This window comes from Bubalus bubalis, chromosome 11, assembly GCF_019923935.1.
Source record: "Bubalus bubalis isolate 160015118507 breed Murrah chromosome 11, NDDB_SH_1, whole genome shotgun sequence".
NCBI lineage: Eukaryota > Metazoa > Chordata > Mammalia > Artiodactyla > Bovidae > Bubalus > Bubalus bubalis.
In genome coordinates this window covers 2,871,108-2,885,615 of record NC_059167.1, presented here as the reverse complement: position 1 = coordinate 2,885,615, position 14,508 = coordinate 2,871,108, and the positions used below count along the sequence as shown (strand labels likewise).

Below are 14,508 nucleotides of genomic sequence, written 5' to 3'. Positions count from 1 at the left end.
AGAAGATAAAGAGTAAAGTTAAAGTGTAAATAGGGGCTTCCCTGGTGGTCCAGTGGTTAAGACTGCACTCCCAATGCAGGCAGCCCAGATACGATCCCTGGTCAGGGAACTAGAGCCCACAACCTGCAACTAAGATCTGGTGCAGCCATATAAATTAAAAAACAAACAAACAAAAACAGTGTATGAAGTGTAAATAACTATTGGACATGTTTTAGTAGGTAGCTTAGAAGAGAAATCGATTAGCAACTGGAGGGTAGAGCTGACAGAGGGCTCCTGACTTACTTATCTAAGATGGAGCAATCACACCACAGCTGTATGCTGAAGGGAAAGAGCAGAGAGGGACACCGATGGTCCGGGAGAGGCAGCAAAGGAGAGCTGGAGCGATGTCCTTGAACAGGTGAGAGACAGGTTCCAGTGCGCAAGCAGAAGGGACTGGCTTTCACTGGAGCACACTTGTCCATTCAGGGCAGAACCAGCAAACTATGGGCTGTAGGGCAAATCCTGCCACCACCTGCTTTTGAATGGTGTCCAGGGGAGCACAGTTGCAGGGACGACGTCTGTCCTGCTCTGCTCCCCAAGACTGCCTCCCTAACCTTTGGCTGCCAACTAGTGACTGCCGTGGCCCTGAGCGGGTCACCATGTGTGAGCTGAGAATTTGACTATGGCAACCACTGGGCCCTTCCTTAGCAGTGAAATCACAGTCCCAGAACTGCCCTGCCTCTGGCCATCTGCCCAACCTGAGAGGGCAGTGCTCTCCAGAAGACAACGCATGAGAATCACCGTCGCCAGGGCAGGGTGAGGCTGGCCATGGTCCCTCCAGCCCAACCTGCCAGTCCTGTTCACCACTGGTCTCACAGGGAATGTCTCTAGGTGACGGCAACTGGGTACAAACTAGGTAAGAAAACCCACCTGGGTAGGAGTTTTCTCTCTTGTCCTGTAAGTTCCTACATCATATTCTTGATTTTTGTCTCTGGGTCTGAAAAGCCTAAAATATTTACTAATTTGGCCAGTTACAGTATTTTCTACCTCTGCTTTAGATGATCATTATTGAGTTTCCTGACACACAGAGCATAGAATGTCCATACTGTACAAGTTCATGTCATTGCTGCATTTAAAAACTTCCAGTGGCTCCCGGCCCCACCATCCATGGAAGACAGTTCAAGCACCTTAGAGTAAACTTCTCTGACTGTGTCTGGGACAGGAGGTAAGACGCCCTTTCAGTCTCAGTCTTAAGTCATCTTTAACCTCGTGTACATAAAGCTATGCATGTAGAAGATAGTCAGATGGCATTTATTCAGATTAATAAAGTGGCTACTTGTTTCCCAGTTGACTAGTGAACTCTGAATCAGAACTGCAAAAGTGAGAAATGCTGAAATGCACCAAAATCTTAACATCAATACTTTCCTGGTGCAGTTTCAGGTCTACTTTATGTCTATTCAAAATTAAGGAAAAAACATATTCAATTGCAAGTCTTTTCAGTTTAAATATATGCTTTCTTTAAGTCTCTCATTTCCAACAAATTTACAGTTTAATTTTTTTCAATACTGCAATAATAAGCATTACTTGCCTTGCTGGGTATTTGCAATTCCAAGTTACTAAGATACTTAAAAGTTTTGTCTAAACATATGGGAATGAAAATTACAAATGTGAAAATACTTTTCACTTTGCAAATGTATTAATAGAACACTATGATACAGTGAATTTGTGACAAAGTATTAAATTCGAACCTGAAAATCGACTCATGTTCAAAGCAGTTAACAATCTGAAAGCTAGTTCACCCTGGGAAGTACCGTCACCAAGCCTTTGCTCTCCTAACCTGCGCTTCATCCTCTCTGTAACTTCACATCATGTCCAGAAAGTTTAGGTGTACTGAGACTTTGTCAAACTGCTGGAACTTCTAAGTATACTATATGATTTGGAAAAGAGACTTTTTAATTTTAAAATGTGAACTTCTACTATCAGTAATTTACTAAATTATTAAGGTAATAAAACATTCTATTTCTATATCATTTTATAGCACATAAACAATTTTGAGAAAATTTTTCATTTTTAGTTAGGACTACAAAACATGTCTTTAACAGAAGAAGGAAGTCTGGACATCACTTGATTAATTTCATAAATTACATTTTTTTTTTGCAAATATGAACACTATCAGTGCAGCCAATAAATGATGATAAAATATTTGTTTAAAATGTATCAAGAAAACTGTGGAATGTTTTTTAAAATAAACTTTTCATTTTGGATAATTTTAGATTTTCATAGAAGATGCAAAGATAACAGAGTGTCCTCATATACTTCTCACCCACCCAGCTTCCCCTAACATTAACATCTTAATATACTGTAGCTACTTGTCAAAACTGAAAAACCAACATGTTTGATACGTTACTACTGACTGAATTCCAGACTTCAATACCACATTGCACTTAATCAAATCACTTTCAAAAGTAACACTTACTTAAAATTTCAAGGGGAACAAAATAGAAGCACTTCCTTACCTGCTCTATGCCAAAATTTCATGTGTTTAATTCCAGCTGTAATCAATTTATCGGGCACGTACGGGTTCATTTTTACAACAAAAATCTTATCTTTACTTCCTCTGAAATAAATACAGAAATGCTTTAACACTAAAGATAAGTTTCTCCTGTAATAACCTTCTGCCTAGTCCATAACCTATCTTGATTACTCCATTACTAAATGCTTGGTCCGGGCTATGTAATCACGCTTTTGTACATTTGCTATTCTGTCATTATTTTAATCTATTAACTCTTCTCCACAGAATCTTAAAAGGAACAGTAAGAACTGAGCTTGTTTCGGGTAGCGTCTACTATAGTGCTGTGCAAAGAGAACGTCATTTGTGGCATAAATGAGCTAAAGAAAAAATTTTTAATAGTATTCAGTTATAGCTTAATATAATCTTTACAAAGTCCTCTTAAACTATCTTTTATCTGGGTACTGTTTACATAGTGTGAGAAAAGCATTTATCTATATTTTAAAAATGCTTTATGTATCTCTTTAGGGAGCTCAAAGTAAAACACAGGCTCTGACACTGCTGACTGTCTCCTCCTTAAGGCAACTGCTAGCATTTTCACTATTAGGGAAATAATAATGCTCACTGTAGAAATGTAGGAGACGAAAACTACAACAGAAAGTAATCTATAGCTTCTTTCTGATGTGTGTATATGTATCTCCTTTCACTCAAATACATGAGCATTTTATCATGTTTTCAAATGACTACAGAATAGCTTATCTTACAGTGAAATTCACTCTATCTACCTATAAGTGGACATTTTAGATAATAGGTACTTCCAATATCATATTATAGTTACAGTAATAAGTGTGTTCACAAAGGATAAACCTACAAATGAATTCTGAAATCATCTTTTTACCACAATTACACTATTTATTCAATGGTAATAAAGGCAGCAGCAATTAAAGATGTTACATGTTTACTTCATTTCAAAACTGTCAAAATTTTAAAAAAATTTAAGTCCAAAGGAATTTCAGTCTTTTGCCAATGTGATAATCAAGTTTCTTTCCCTACCTTGCTACTGAAAGTTTCTCTCCTTTCTTCCAGTCCCACAGCACAACAGTGTGGCTATCATCTATGCCAACTGAAGCCAAACGTTTCCCATCCGCTTTGAAAATTAATCAGAAAAACAAACTGACCATTAACATTCAGAAGATAAAAACAGTATGTATTCTGTCACCACAGTGCCATATTTAAAATTTTATAAAATAATGTTAAATGGCAGGCATGCATACAGCTGGGCTTTCCTGGTGGTTCAATAGTAAAGAATCCACCTCCCAATGCAGGAGACTTGGATTTAATCCCTAGGTTGGGAAGACCCCCCTGGAGGAGGAAATAGCAACCTCCTCCAACATTCTTGCCTGGGAAATCCCGTGGACAGAGGAGACTGGTGGGCTGCAGTCCATGGGGTCTCAAAAGAGTTGGTCATGACTTAGCGACTAAACAACAATGCACATAGCTCTGAAAAAAGCAGGATTCATAAGGAGGAAGGATAGTTTCTCAGTGCATTTATCTGCTGACTTTTCCTCTGATCTCATTTACCTGATCTATCTATCAGCCTGGGATAGGGGAAAGGAGGACGATAAGGAAAGTGGGAAAAAGATATTTAAAAGATGAGAAGGAAAGAGAAAACTAAGAAAGAAGGAAGAAGCGATACACACCAATGAAATTCACCAGAGGAACTCTACTGTGATGAAAGAAGTCATAGGGATTATAAAACGTAAGTCAAGTGAAAAAGATATAGGTTACAACTTCTCACATGGCTCAGTCAGTTAAGAATGTGCCTGTGATGCAGGAGACCCGGGTTTGATCCCTGGGTCGGGAAGATCCCATGGAGAAGGAAATGGCAACCCACTCCACTGTTCTTGCCCGGCGAATCCCACGGACGGAGGAGCCTGGCAGGCTATAGTCCATGGGGTTTCAAGAGCTGGACATGACTTAGTGACTAAACCACCACAACTACATATGGCCATTAATATGACTGTTGTGAAAAAAAAAATGACTGTAGTGAAGATCAATTATTTTAGTTGTTACTACTGTCAAGTAACAAGTAACGGATATTAGACAAGTGACTGAGCTAAGTCAGCCACACTGGCAAGTGTGCATGTGTTTAGAAGTTGGAAAGATTCAATCTGTAACGAAATGTTTGCCACTCTGCCATACTTTCTGCAAACCTTAATTGGTTTGTTATTGCTACCAGTTGTATTTTTCTCGTTGACTCCGCTATAATTCCGTTTCCTATCTTTTGGCAGATATGTGTTCGTGTAAATACATTCCTTCCCAAACTCTACTATGAATAATTCACCATCTCTTCAGACAGAGCTGCAGAAAGCCCAAATTTACTGTTTCTTAATATAAAATTCTCTATTAAAGGAATTTCACCCCTCTTTCCCTATTGGCGTGCTGCAGTCCATGCAGTTGCAAAGAGTTGGACACCACGCAGGGACTGAACTGACCCCTCTTTCCAATCAACACCCTAGCCTTCACTGTAGATCTAGGTGTAGTTGTTCAACTTTTATATGGGTGGCAAAGACTTAACTTTGAGATCTAAAGTTATTCCTGTAAGACAGATTCGAACTGTCACTTCAAAGAAATGCTATAAAACAAGTATTTTAGTTTCCATCTCTTTCTTCCTTAGCTTTCACCCTGGTGGTGGTGGTGGTTTAGTCACTAAGTCGTGTCCGACTCTTGCGACCCCGCAGACTGTAGCCCACCAGGCTCCTCTGTCCATGGGATTCTCCAGGCAAGAATACTGGAGTGAGCTGCCATTCCCTTCTGCAGGGGATCTTCCCAACCTAGGAATCATCGCAGGCAGACTCTTAAGCGACTGAGTTATGAGGGAAGCCCTGCTTTCACCCTGAACATTTTCAAAGTTTACTCTGTGACTGAAAACATTAAGGGAGATCAGGGTTTGCCCAAGTGGGACACATATACCACTAGCGGTATCTGAGACGTCTCCAGAGTTTATATAGACAAACATCTTTTATTTTAATAAAAACATCTTTATAATAATGGGTATTAAAATTACACTCATTACATTATAAACCAGCTGGCAAACCCACACTTTCATAGTCTTGATAGGCTACGATCACAGTATACACACTTGATAATTGGTCTTTTTTTAAAAAATGCCAATCAGATAACCTTATTCCCTTCTTTAAAGCTCCAGTGACCTCTCATACATTTAGAATGAAATTCACATCCTAGGTCCTTTACAATGTGATCCATCTGCCTTCTTGATAGTCTCTCATGAAAGTCATTTTTAAATGACAAGTTTAGGCAACACTGATTAAGACAAAAGTACTGTATACTGTCTCTGAATTTTGATCATTCTTATTGAGACAGAAATTCCCTTACCTGAGAAATCAACAGCACAGACACCATATTGGTGGTAGCCCTTTAATATCGACAATGGTTTAATGGTTTCCGTGTCCCATATGTGAATTGAGGGATCCCTACCTACCTAAAATAGAAAGAATGATAAAAGTCATTTTATGCAATTAAACCATTTATTTTCATACCTACAAAACAAAATAAAACAAGATATTTTGCAACTTTTGTCATATCTGCTACAGATTTCAAGTAAAAAATATAAAGATTATGTGATCAACATTTTTCCCATACGTTTGTTGAAAAGCTAATGAGACTAGGTTCAGGGTTTATAGGAATGTTCTATAACTATATGGCTCCTAAACCTTATCCTCTACTTCAACAACAGAGAGAATGCTTCCTGAGCACCCACTACTGGCAGTGTTAGCAACCTGGTGTATGCTAGTGTGCACTAAGACAATTAGATACATTTTGCAAACTCACTGGGAAAATAAAATAAAAACATCTGGTAATATGTGCTTAATGAGGATGAAAGGCTGTAGAGAAAATCTTCATGGAAATTACGTTACTTGTCCTGGGCCTTCAAAAAGTATAAGTCTTGGACAAAAAGAGAAGCAAGAAAGCACATTCCAGGCTAAGATAATGGTACAAACAAAGATGCAGAGAGGTTAAAGCACCAAGCAGGTTCAGTTCAGTTCAGTTCAGCCGCATAGTCGTGTCCGACTCTTCGCGACCCCATGAAGTGCAGCACGCCAGGTCTCCCTGTCCATCACCAACTCCCGGAATTCACCCAAACTCACGTCCATTGAGTCGGTGATGCCATCCAGCCATCTCATCCTCTGTCGTCCCCTTCTCCTCCTGACCACAATCCCTCCAGCATCAGAGTCTTTTCCAATGAGTTAACTCTTTGCATGAGGTGGCCAAAGTACTGGAGTTTCAGCTTTAGCAACATTCCTTCCAAAGAACACCCAGGACTGATCTCCTTTAGAATGGACTGGTTGGATCTCCCTGCAGTCCAAGGGACTCTCAAGAGTCTTCTCCAATACCACAGTTCAAAAGCATCAATTCTTCAGCGTTCAGCTTTCTTCACAGTCCAACTCTCACATCCATACATGACCACTGGAAAAACCATAGCCTTGACTAGATGGACCTTTTTGGCAAAGTAATGTCTCTGCTTTTCAATATGCTGTCCAGGCTGGTCATAACTTTCCTTCCAAGGAGTGAGCGTCTTTTAATTTCATGGCTGCAATCACCATCTGCAGTGATTTTGGAGCCCAGAAAAATAAAGTCTGACACTGTTTCCACTGTTTCCCCATCTACTTCCCATGAAGTGATGGAACCAGATGCCATGATCTTCGTTTTCTGAATGTTAAGCTTTAAGCCAACTTTTTCACTCTTCTCTTTCACTTTCATCAAGAGGCTTTTTAGTTCCTCTTCACTTTCTGCCATAAGGGTGGTGTCATCTGCATATCTGAGGTTATTGATATTTCTCCCAGGAACCTTGATTCCAGCTTGTGCTTCTTCCAGCCCAGTGTTTCTCATGATTTACTCTGCATATAAGTTAAATAAGCAGGGTGACAATATACAGCCTTGACGTACTCCTTTTCCTATTTGGAACCAGTCTGTTGTGCCATGTCCAGTTCTGACTGTTGCTTCCTGACTTGCATATAGGTTTCTCAAGAGGCAGGTCAGGTGGTCTGGTATTCCCATCTCTTTCACAATTTTCCACAGTTTATTGTGATCCACACAGTCAAAGGCTTTGGCATAGTCAATAAAGCAGAAATAGATGTTTTTCTGGAACTCTCTTGCTTTTTCCATGATCCAGCAGATGTTGGCAATTTGATCTCTGGTTCCTCTGCCTTTTCTAAAACCAGCTTGAACATGTGGAAGTTCACAGTTCACGTATTGCTGAAGCCTGGCTTGGAGAATTTTGAGCATTACTTTACTAGTGTGTGAGATGAGTGCAACTGTGTGGTCGTTTGAGCGTTCTTTGGCATTGCCTTTCTTTGGGATTGGAATGAAAACTGACCTTTTCCAGTCCTGTGGCCACTGCTGAGTTTTCCAAATTTGCTGGCATATTGAGTGTAGCACTTTCACAGCATCATCTTTCAGGATTTTAAATAGCTCAACTGGAATTCCATCACCTCCACTAGCTTTGTTCATAGTGATGCTTTCTAAGGCCCACTTGACTTCACATTCCAGGATGTCTGGCTCTAGGTCAGTGATCACACCATTGTGATTATCTGGGTCATAAAGCTCTTTTTTGTACAGTTCTTCTGTGTATTCTTGCCACCTCTTCTTAATATCTTCTGCTTCTGTTAGGTCCATACCATTTCTGTCCATTATTGAGCCCATCTTTGCATGAAATGTTCCCTTGGTATCTCTAATTTTCTTGAAGAGATCTCTAGTCTTTCCCATTCTGTGTTTTCCTCTATTTCTTTGCATTGATTGCTGAAGAAGGGTTTCTTATCTCTTCTTGCTTTTGAAACTCTGCATTCAGATGCTTATATCTTTCCTTTTCTCCTTTGCTTTTTGCTTCTCTTCTTTTCACAGCTTTCACCAAGCAGGTTAACAGGACTTAAATTTTAATTATTCCTTTGGACTCAAGTAATCACTTTCTCTATACAGATTAAGCTATATTACATAATAACTTTGTCTATAAAGGCAACTCCTGAAATAATAGGGCTGCCAATTAGCATTGGTTTTGAGGTTCGTTTTCTATAAATGTATAACAAAAAACAACACTGTGATCAGTCAACGTTTCACTAAGTTATTAAACACTTTCCTCTGTCCTGACATTTCTCTTCAGATCTACTATTTTCTATATAAGCTGGAATTCTAAATCACCATTTTGAGTTACTTCTGGTTTAGGTTTCTTCCAGGTGATATGAATTGCTCCTGTTAATGGCATAGGTTGTCATTCCCTTCTCCAGGGGAATCTTCCCAACCCAGGGATCAAACCCAGGTCTCCTGCACTACAGGCAGGTTCTTTACCATTGGAGCCACCAGGGAAACCTGGTCTTTTTGTCAAAATCCCAGCTAAAAGTCTAGGATAGGAAGAGGTAAGGTTTTCCTCCTCTACACTGGTTATCCAGGGATATCCTGTGGGCATCCTGACTTTTAATTTAATTTGGCCCACATTCCCTAAAACGCCAGAATCATGGTAGTAAATGACCAGTTTTTACAGTCTCATTCCAGGAGTATCAGAATAATGTGCAAACTCCTTCCTGCAGCACTGCAGGTGGTCCTTGCTACACACAGCAGGCACATAACTGTGGGAAGAGGAGCCTTGATATAACTAACACTGAAGGTAAATGGTGCCCCTGAGGCCCCCGTAACCCATTTAATTAGTTCTCCCACTAAAGTCCACCAATAACGCTAAGATTTGTACTTTAGGTTGCTCACAGTTATTTAAAGAAGCTATGTTTTATTTCAGTTTTTTTTCTTTTTTTTCTTTTGCTCCACTGTTATACAATAAAACAGAAAACCTTCCCCAACCTCCCCTCTGTCAGGTAAACTGTTGAGTTCAAATGGCACCATCTCTATGAGGGTTTCCCATTCCATTAGGCATGATTAATCAGTCCTTTATTATATTTCAAGAGGGCTTTATACACACCTAATAGTGGGTCTCAGCAGGGGTGACTTTTGCCTTCCAAACGCTGTCTGGAGATGTTTTTGTTTGTCACAAGTCGGGGGCAGTGTGACTGGCATCTACTGCACAGAGGTCAGAGACTGCTAGCACTGTGCAATGCACAGGATTCCACTGTGCACAAAAACCCAATTATTTTTACAACAAAAAATTATCTGGCCCCAAATGTCAACAGTGCCAAGGTAAGAAGCCCCGATCTATACTTCTGGCCTTGTATCACAATTTCCTTGCATGTTTGCCTTCTAGTTTTACCATGGCAAGAAGATGTTTTATTTATATTCCCAGAGATTTTCCTGGCACACAGCACATGCTCTATGAGTGTTTTTGAATGAATGGAAGAAAAGGGTAAGAAAAGGAGGAAGGGATGGGAAGGGGAGAAAAAAACAACGAGGGGAGATGCAAACCCAGGGAGGGAAGAAGGGAGAGAGAAAGAGTTTTCTCACTTTTCAAGGAAGCTACCTGGGATGATGCAAGCTGCCTGCCCCTACCCTCAATATATCCCCGAAGGTATCCTTAACCCAGTGTTCAAAGCCAGACAGACTAAGGATGTTGGGTTTTTACCACGTATTAGCTGAGAGATTCGGAGAAGGCAATGGCACCCCACTCCAGTACTCTTGCCTGGAAAATGGGGTCACTAACAGTTGGGCACGGCTGAGCGACTTCACTTTCACTTTTCACTTTCATGCATTGGAGAAGGAAATGGCAACCCACTCCAGTATTCTTGCCTGGAGAATCCCAGGGACAGAGGAGCCTGGTGGGCTGCCGTCTATGGGGTAGCACAGAGTCGGACACGACTGAAGTGACTTAGCAGCAGCAGCAGCAGCTGAGAGATTGGAGAAGGAAATGGCAACCCACTCCAGTGTTCTTGCTTGGAGAATCCCAGGGACGGGGGAGCCTGGTAGGCCGCCGTCTATGGGGTCACACAGAGTCGGACACGACTGAAGCGACTTAGCAGCAGCTGAGAAATCTTTGAGAAAATCATGTATTTTCCTTAAACCTAAAATTCCTCATTTATAAGCTGGGAGCAAATGGTTTCACTCTCATATAGGTGAGGTAAGAATAAAGCAAATATACATTAAGAAATTAGTAACGTGTTTACACCGAGTAAAGTGCTTAAACACAGTGAGAATTTATACGTACACCCCTTCCTTTCCTTCTCTAAGAATAAGAATATAAAGAGGTGTATCAGTTATGACTTTTCTGTGTTTTCTACCTTGGTAAACATGAACATGTTACTATCATGATAGAAAAATAGAAACAGAGTCGTCCTATTTGTTACAGAACATTTCTTAGATAATTTATTTCAGATAATGAAAAAACCAGACTTCTTACCTTAATGTTACTCACAGATTAAAAAAAAAACATTATTCTGACAGAAAGAAGTGACCCCAGAGCTCACCGTTCAAAATTCAAATTATAATAATAAGTAAAACAATAAAACTCTAAGGAAAACTATAATAAAGAATTTTCATTTGTAATATGAAAATAAAATCCCATTCTAAAAAATTCATTTCCAAGAACACAAAAGGAAAAAAAATGGACTAATCTAACTTTAAACCCAAAGGTCTAACCTGTCTAACCTGTTATCACAGAGTCTTTCAAAGGACCTACCTGGCCTGTTGCCACGTAGTCTTTCACAGGATGAAGAGCCAGGCAGAGAATGTCATCATCGTGACCCAGGTAAAAACGCTGTGTGTTCTGTTGTCGATTATAAATGACACCCACTGCTGCCACATGGTATACAATTTCACCAATTTGAGTATAAAACAGATTACTTCGACAGTCATAACCTCTGTAACTAAATATAGAAAATATATCATATAACATTAACTTTGGTCTTTCACTGGTAAATACGGACTATACAGAGGATGTTTAATTTCCAGTTTTACAAGATATTGAATAATTAAAAAAAATACAAATATCTCAGATCCCAAAACTTTTGTGAACTGCTCTGATTACAGACAGCTAAATCCAAGGTACAATACTCAGTGAAATAAAGTACAGAAAAGTGTATATTGTACATTACTATTTGCATAAATATAAATACATTTAAATATTATAAAGCAAAAAGTTGCTTTTTTACAAGTGAAAGGGTATAGAAAAGAATGTACATTTGTATTATACATAAATACATATACATAAAATGTACACTTGTATTATACATAAATATTTCTTAAATTAAGTAAAAGTATTTCCCTTTGGGTAAGGTGGAATGATAGTTGGGAGGGCAGATGTAGGGAGAAGATCTTCAGAGTGTATCCTTAAATACACATTGTTGAACAATGAAAATATTATATATATATATATAAACAAAAATAAGTTTAAACTACAATTTAAAAATAATATATACGTCCAGAAAAAAGTAGCTAGGTCCTCTAAAAATGACCAATATAATTCCATTTATAGGAACTTGATTTGCACTTCAAAGAAACCCAATTCATAAAACCTAAGTGCAGAGAAATATTGCCCATTTGAGTCATTTGCAGTAACATGGATGGACCTAGAGACTGCCATACTGAGTGAAGCAAGTCAGAGAGAGAAAGACAAATATCACATACTATCACTTACATGTGGAATCTTAAAACATGGTACCAATGAACTTACTTACAAAACAGAATAGAGTCACAGATGTAGAAAACAAACTTATGTTACAGGGGAGGAAATTGAGGGGAGGGATAAACTGAGAGATGGGGACTGACATACACACAACACTATACATAAAACAGATAACTAATAAGGACATACCGCGTAACACAGGGAACACTACCCAATACTCTATCATGGTCTATAGGGGAAAAGAGTCTAAAAAAAGAGTAGATACATGTGTATGTACAACGGATTCCGTTTGCTGCACACGTGAAACTAACACATTGTGAATCAACCACACTCCAATAAAAATAAACAAAAACCCCCAAATGCTTCCACTGGAGGTAAAAAAGCTTTTACTAAATAAATCTGTTTTCAAATTCTTAAAAACATTATAAGCCAGGTAAGAGGATTAATAGGTGAAGGGAAGGAAAGAGCTGGATTGGAGACTCTGGTGTCCCAGGATGAAATGTGAGCCCTGGATTGCCAGGTGTTCTAAGAGAACCCAGAAACAGTATTTTATTGAAATTAATACATGAAGGCCAAATTGCTTAGGCTAAAACAAGCAACAATATCATTCCAAATTAGACATATTTAGGGGAGCGGAGAAGGCAATGGCACCCCACTCCAGTACTCTTGCCTGGAAAATCCCATGGATGGAGGAGCCTGGTGGGCTGCAGTCCATGGGGTCGCTAAGAGTTGGACACCACTGAGCGACTTCACTTTCACTTTTCACTTTCATGCACTGGAGAAGGAAATGGCAACCCACTCCAGCGTTCTTGCCTGGAGAATCCCAGGGACGGGGGAGCCTGCTGGGCTGCCGTCTATGGGGTCGCACAGAGTCAGACACGACTGAAGCGACTTAGCAGCAGCAGCAGCAGCAGCAGGAGAGATGATAATCTCTTATATTTCACTTATTTTTTCTTGTTTTAAGATAGATCAATTTCTTATAAATACTAAATTTTCACAAGACAATTTTTTATTTAACAAATACTTATATAGTGCTTATTATGTGCCAGATAATACTCTAAGTCACTACAAGTATTTACTTATTTACTCCTCACCAGAACCCTATGAAGTAAAGTACTGTTATCTCCATTTTACAGATGGTGAAACAGAGACAGAGAAGTTAAGTGACTTGCTCAAAGTCACACAGCTGGCAAATGTGAACCAAAATTCAAACACATAAATGAAAAGTAGTTGTTTTGTACCCGTGAACAAAGTGTAACCGAATACTATTTCCTGGAGCCCGCTCTCTTCTTTTAGAAGTACCACTTTTTTGTTTCTCTTTGTATTGTTCTTTAAGCTGAGGTAGATCTTCTTTGTAAACCTTTAAATAATGTACATAAGTAGAAATATTCTTAGAATATAAATTAATAAAGGTGTTGTAGATTCCTAATGTAACTTCAGACATTGCGTAACTATGATCACTAAACTTTTAATAACTAAAATAGGAAGGTTCTTTTTGAAATTTACTTCCTTGGAAAGACAAACCAATTTACATTGTCTAAGTATCACACTGACAGATACATATTCAGTTTCCGTGAAATTTTTATACTTCGTAAGAGAACATTTTAAAGGAAATCAATGTAAGTGTACTGTGACAAAAAGCACATATATTATATAATAAAACACAATACAGGCACAGTTAGTATATCAAGCACTTAATATAAATAACATTTTATACAACTATACTTTAACTCTTAAAGAGGGAAACAGCTATACATTTCTTGGAAACTTACAAACCACGAAAGATAACAATAGATGAGTAAACAAGGAGCAAAATAAAGAAGAAATTTTTTCAGGAAAAGCTCATGTGGTAATAAAAATTACCTGCCGACGGTAAGTGAGCTGGGTCTCTTGCTCAATTTCAGAATCCAGTTCTGGAACATCAGACAGGTCTGAATCTGATTCATCACTATTAGAGTCTGCAAGACTTTCTGTAATTTATAAAAATGCATCATTACTTGTTTAAGTAAGATTCACTTTCAAAACAGCACAATAAAATTAAGGATTGCGAGCTGACTGTGCCAACTGACATGGAGACAAGCTATGAAACAATCAAATGAAATTACCTATTCAAGTGACACAGATGTCAGTAAACTGTACTACATATTCTCTTCCTCTCCACTCACTGCAAACTCAATAGTTCCTTTAAATCCCTTCACTGGCTCCCCAATGACCGCTACATCAAATTTAAATGTCTGTGCAAATATAAGTAAATATAACCTATAATTAACATGAAAAACAGCTAGAAAAAATGATACGTAAGAGAGGAACTGACATTAGATCATTTTTCTTGTCAAAAACAAAAACAAATATAAAACCCATCTCCCAGAGACTATATTAAATATTTGCTTTATTAATGGATGTTTTTCACTCATCAGATAGATTAAAGTGTAACCAAAGTACTTTG

General features: G+C 38.7%; 1 protein-coding gene across 20 annotated transcripts in view; it reads right to left on the bottom strand.

Moving 5' to 3' along the window:
• Positions 1-14,508, bottom strand: part of EML5 (EMAP like 5) — a 165,899-nt gene that overhangs the window by 70,178 nt on the left and 81,213 nt on the right. For all 20 annotated transcript variants that reach the window (XM_044924644.1, XM_044924646.1, XM_044924643.1 and 17 more), the window contains 6 exons: positions 13,926-14,032; positions 13,304-13,422; positions 11,118-11,304; positions 5,885-5,990; positions 3,542-3,635; positions 2,496-2,596 (listed from right to left, as the gene is read on the bottom strand). In XM_044924644.1, coding sequence (XP_044780579.1) covers positions 2,496-2,596; positions 3,542-3,635; positions 5,885-5,990; positions 11,118-11,304; positions 13,304-13,422; positions 13,926-14,032 — 714 coding nt within the window. The remainder of the gene's footprint in view (positions 1-2,495; positions 2,597-3,541; positions 3,636-5,884; positions 5,991-11,117; positions 11,305-13,303; positions 13,423-13,925; positions 14,033-14,508) is intronic.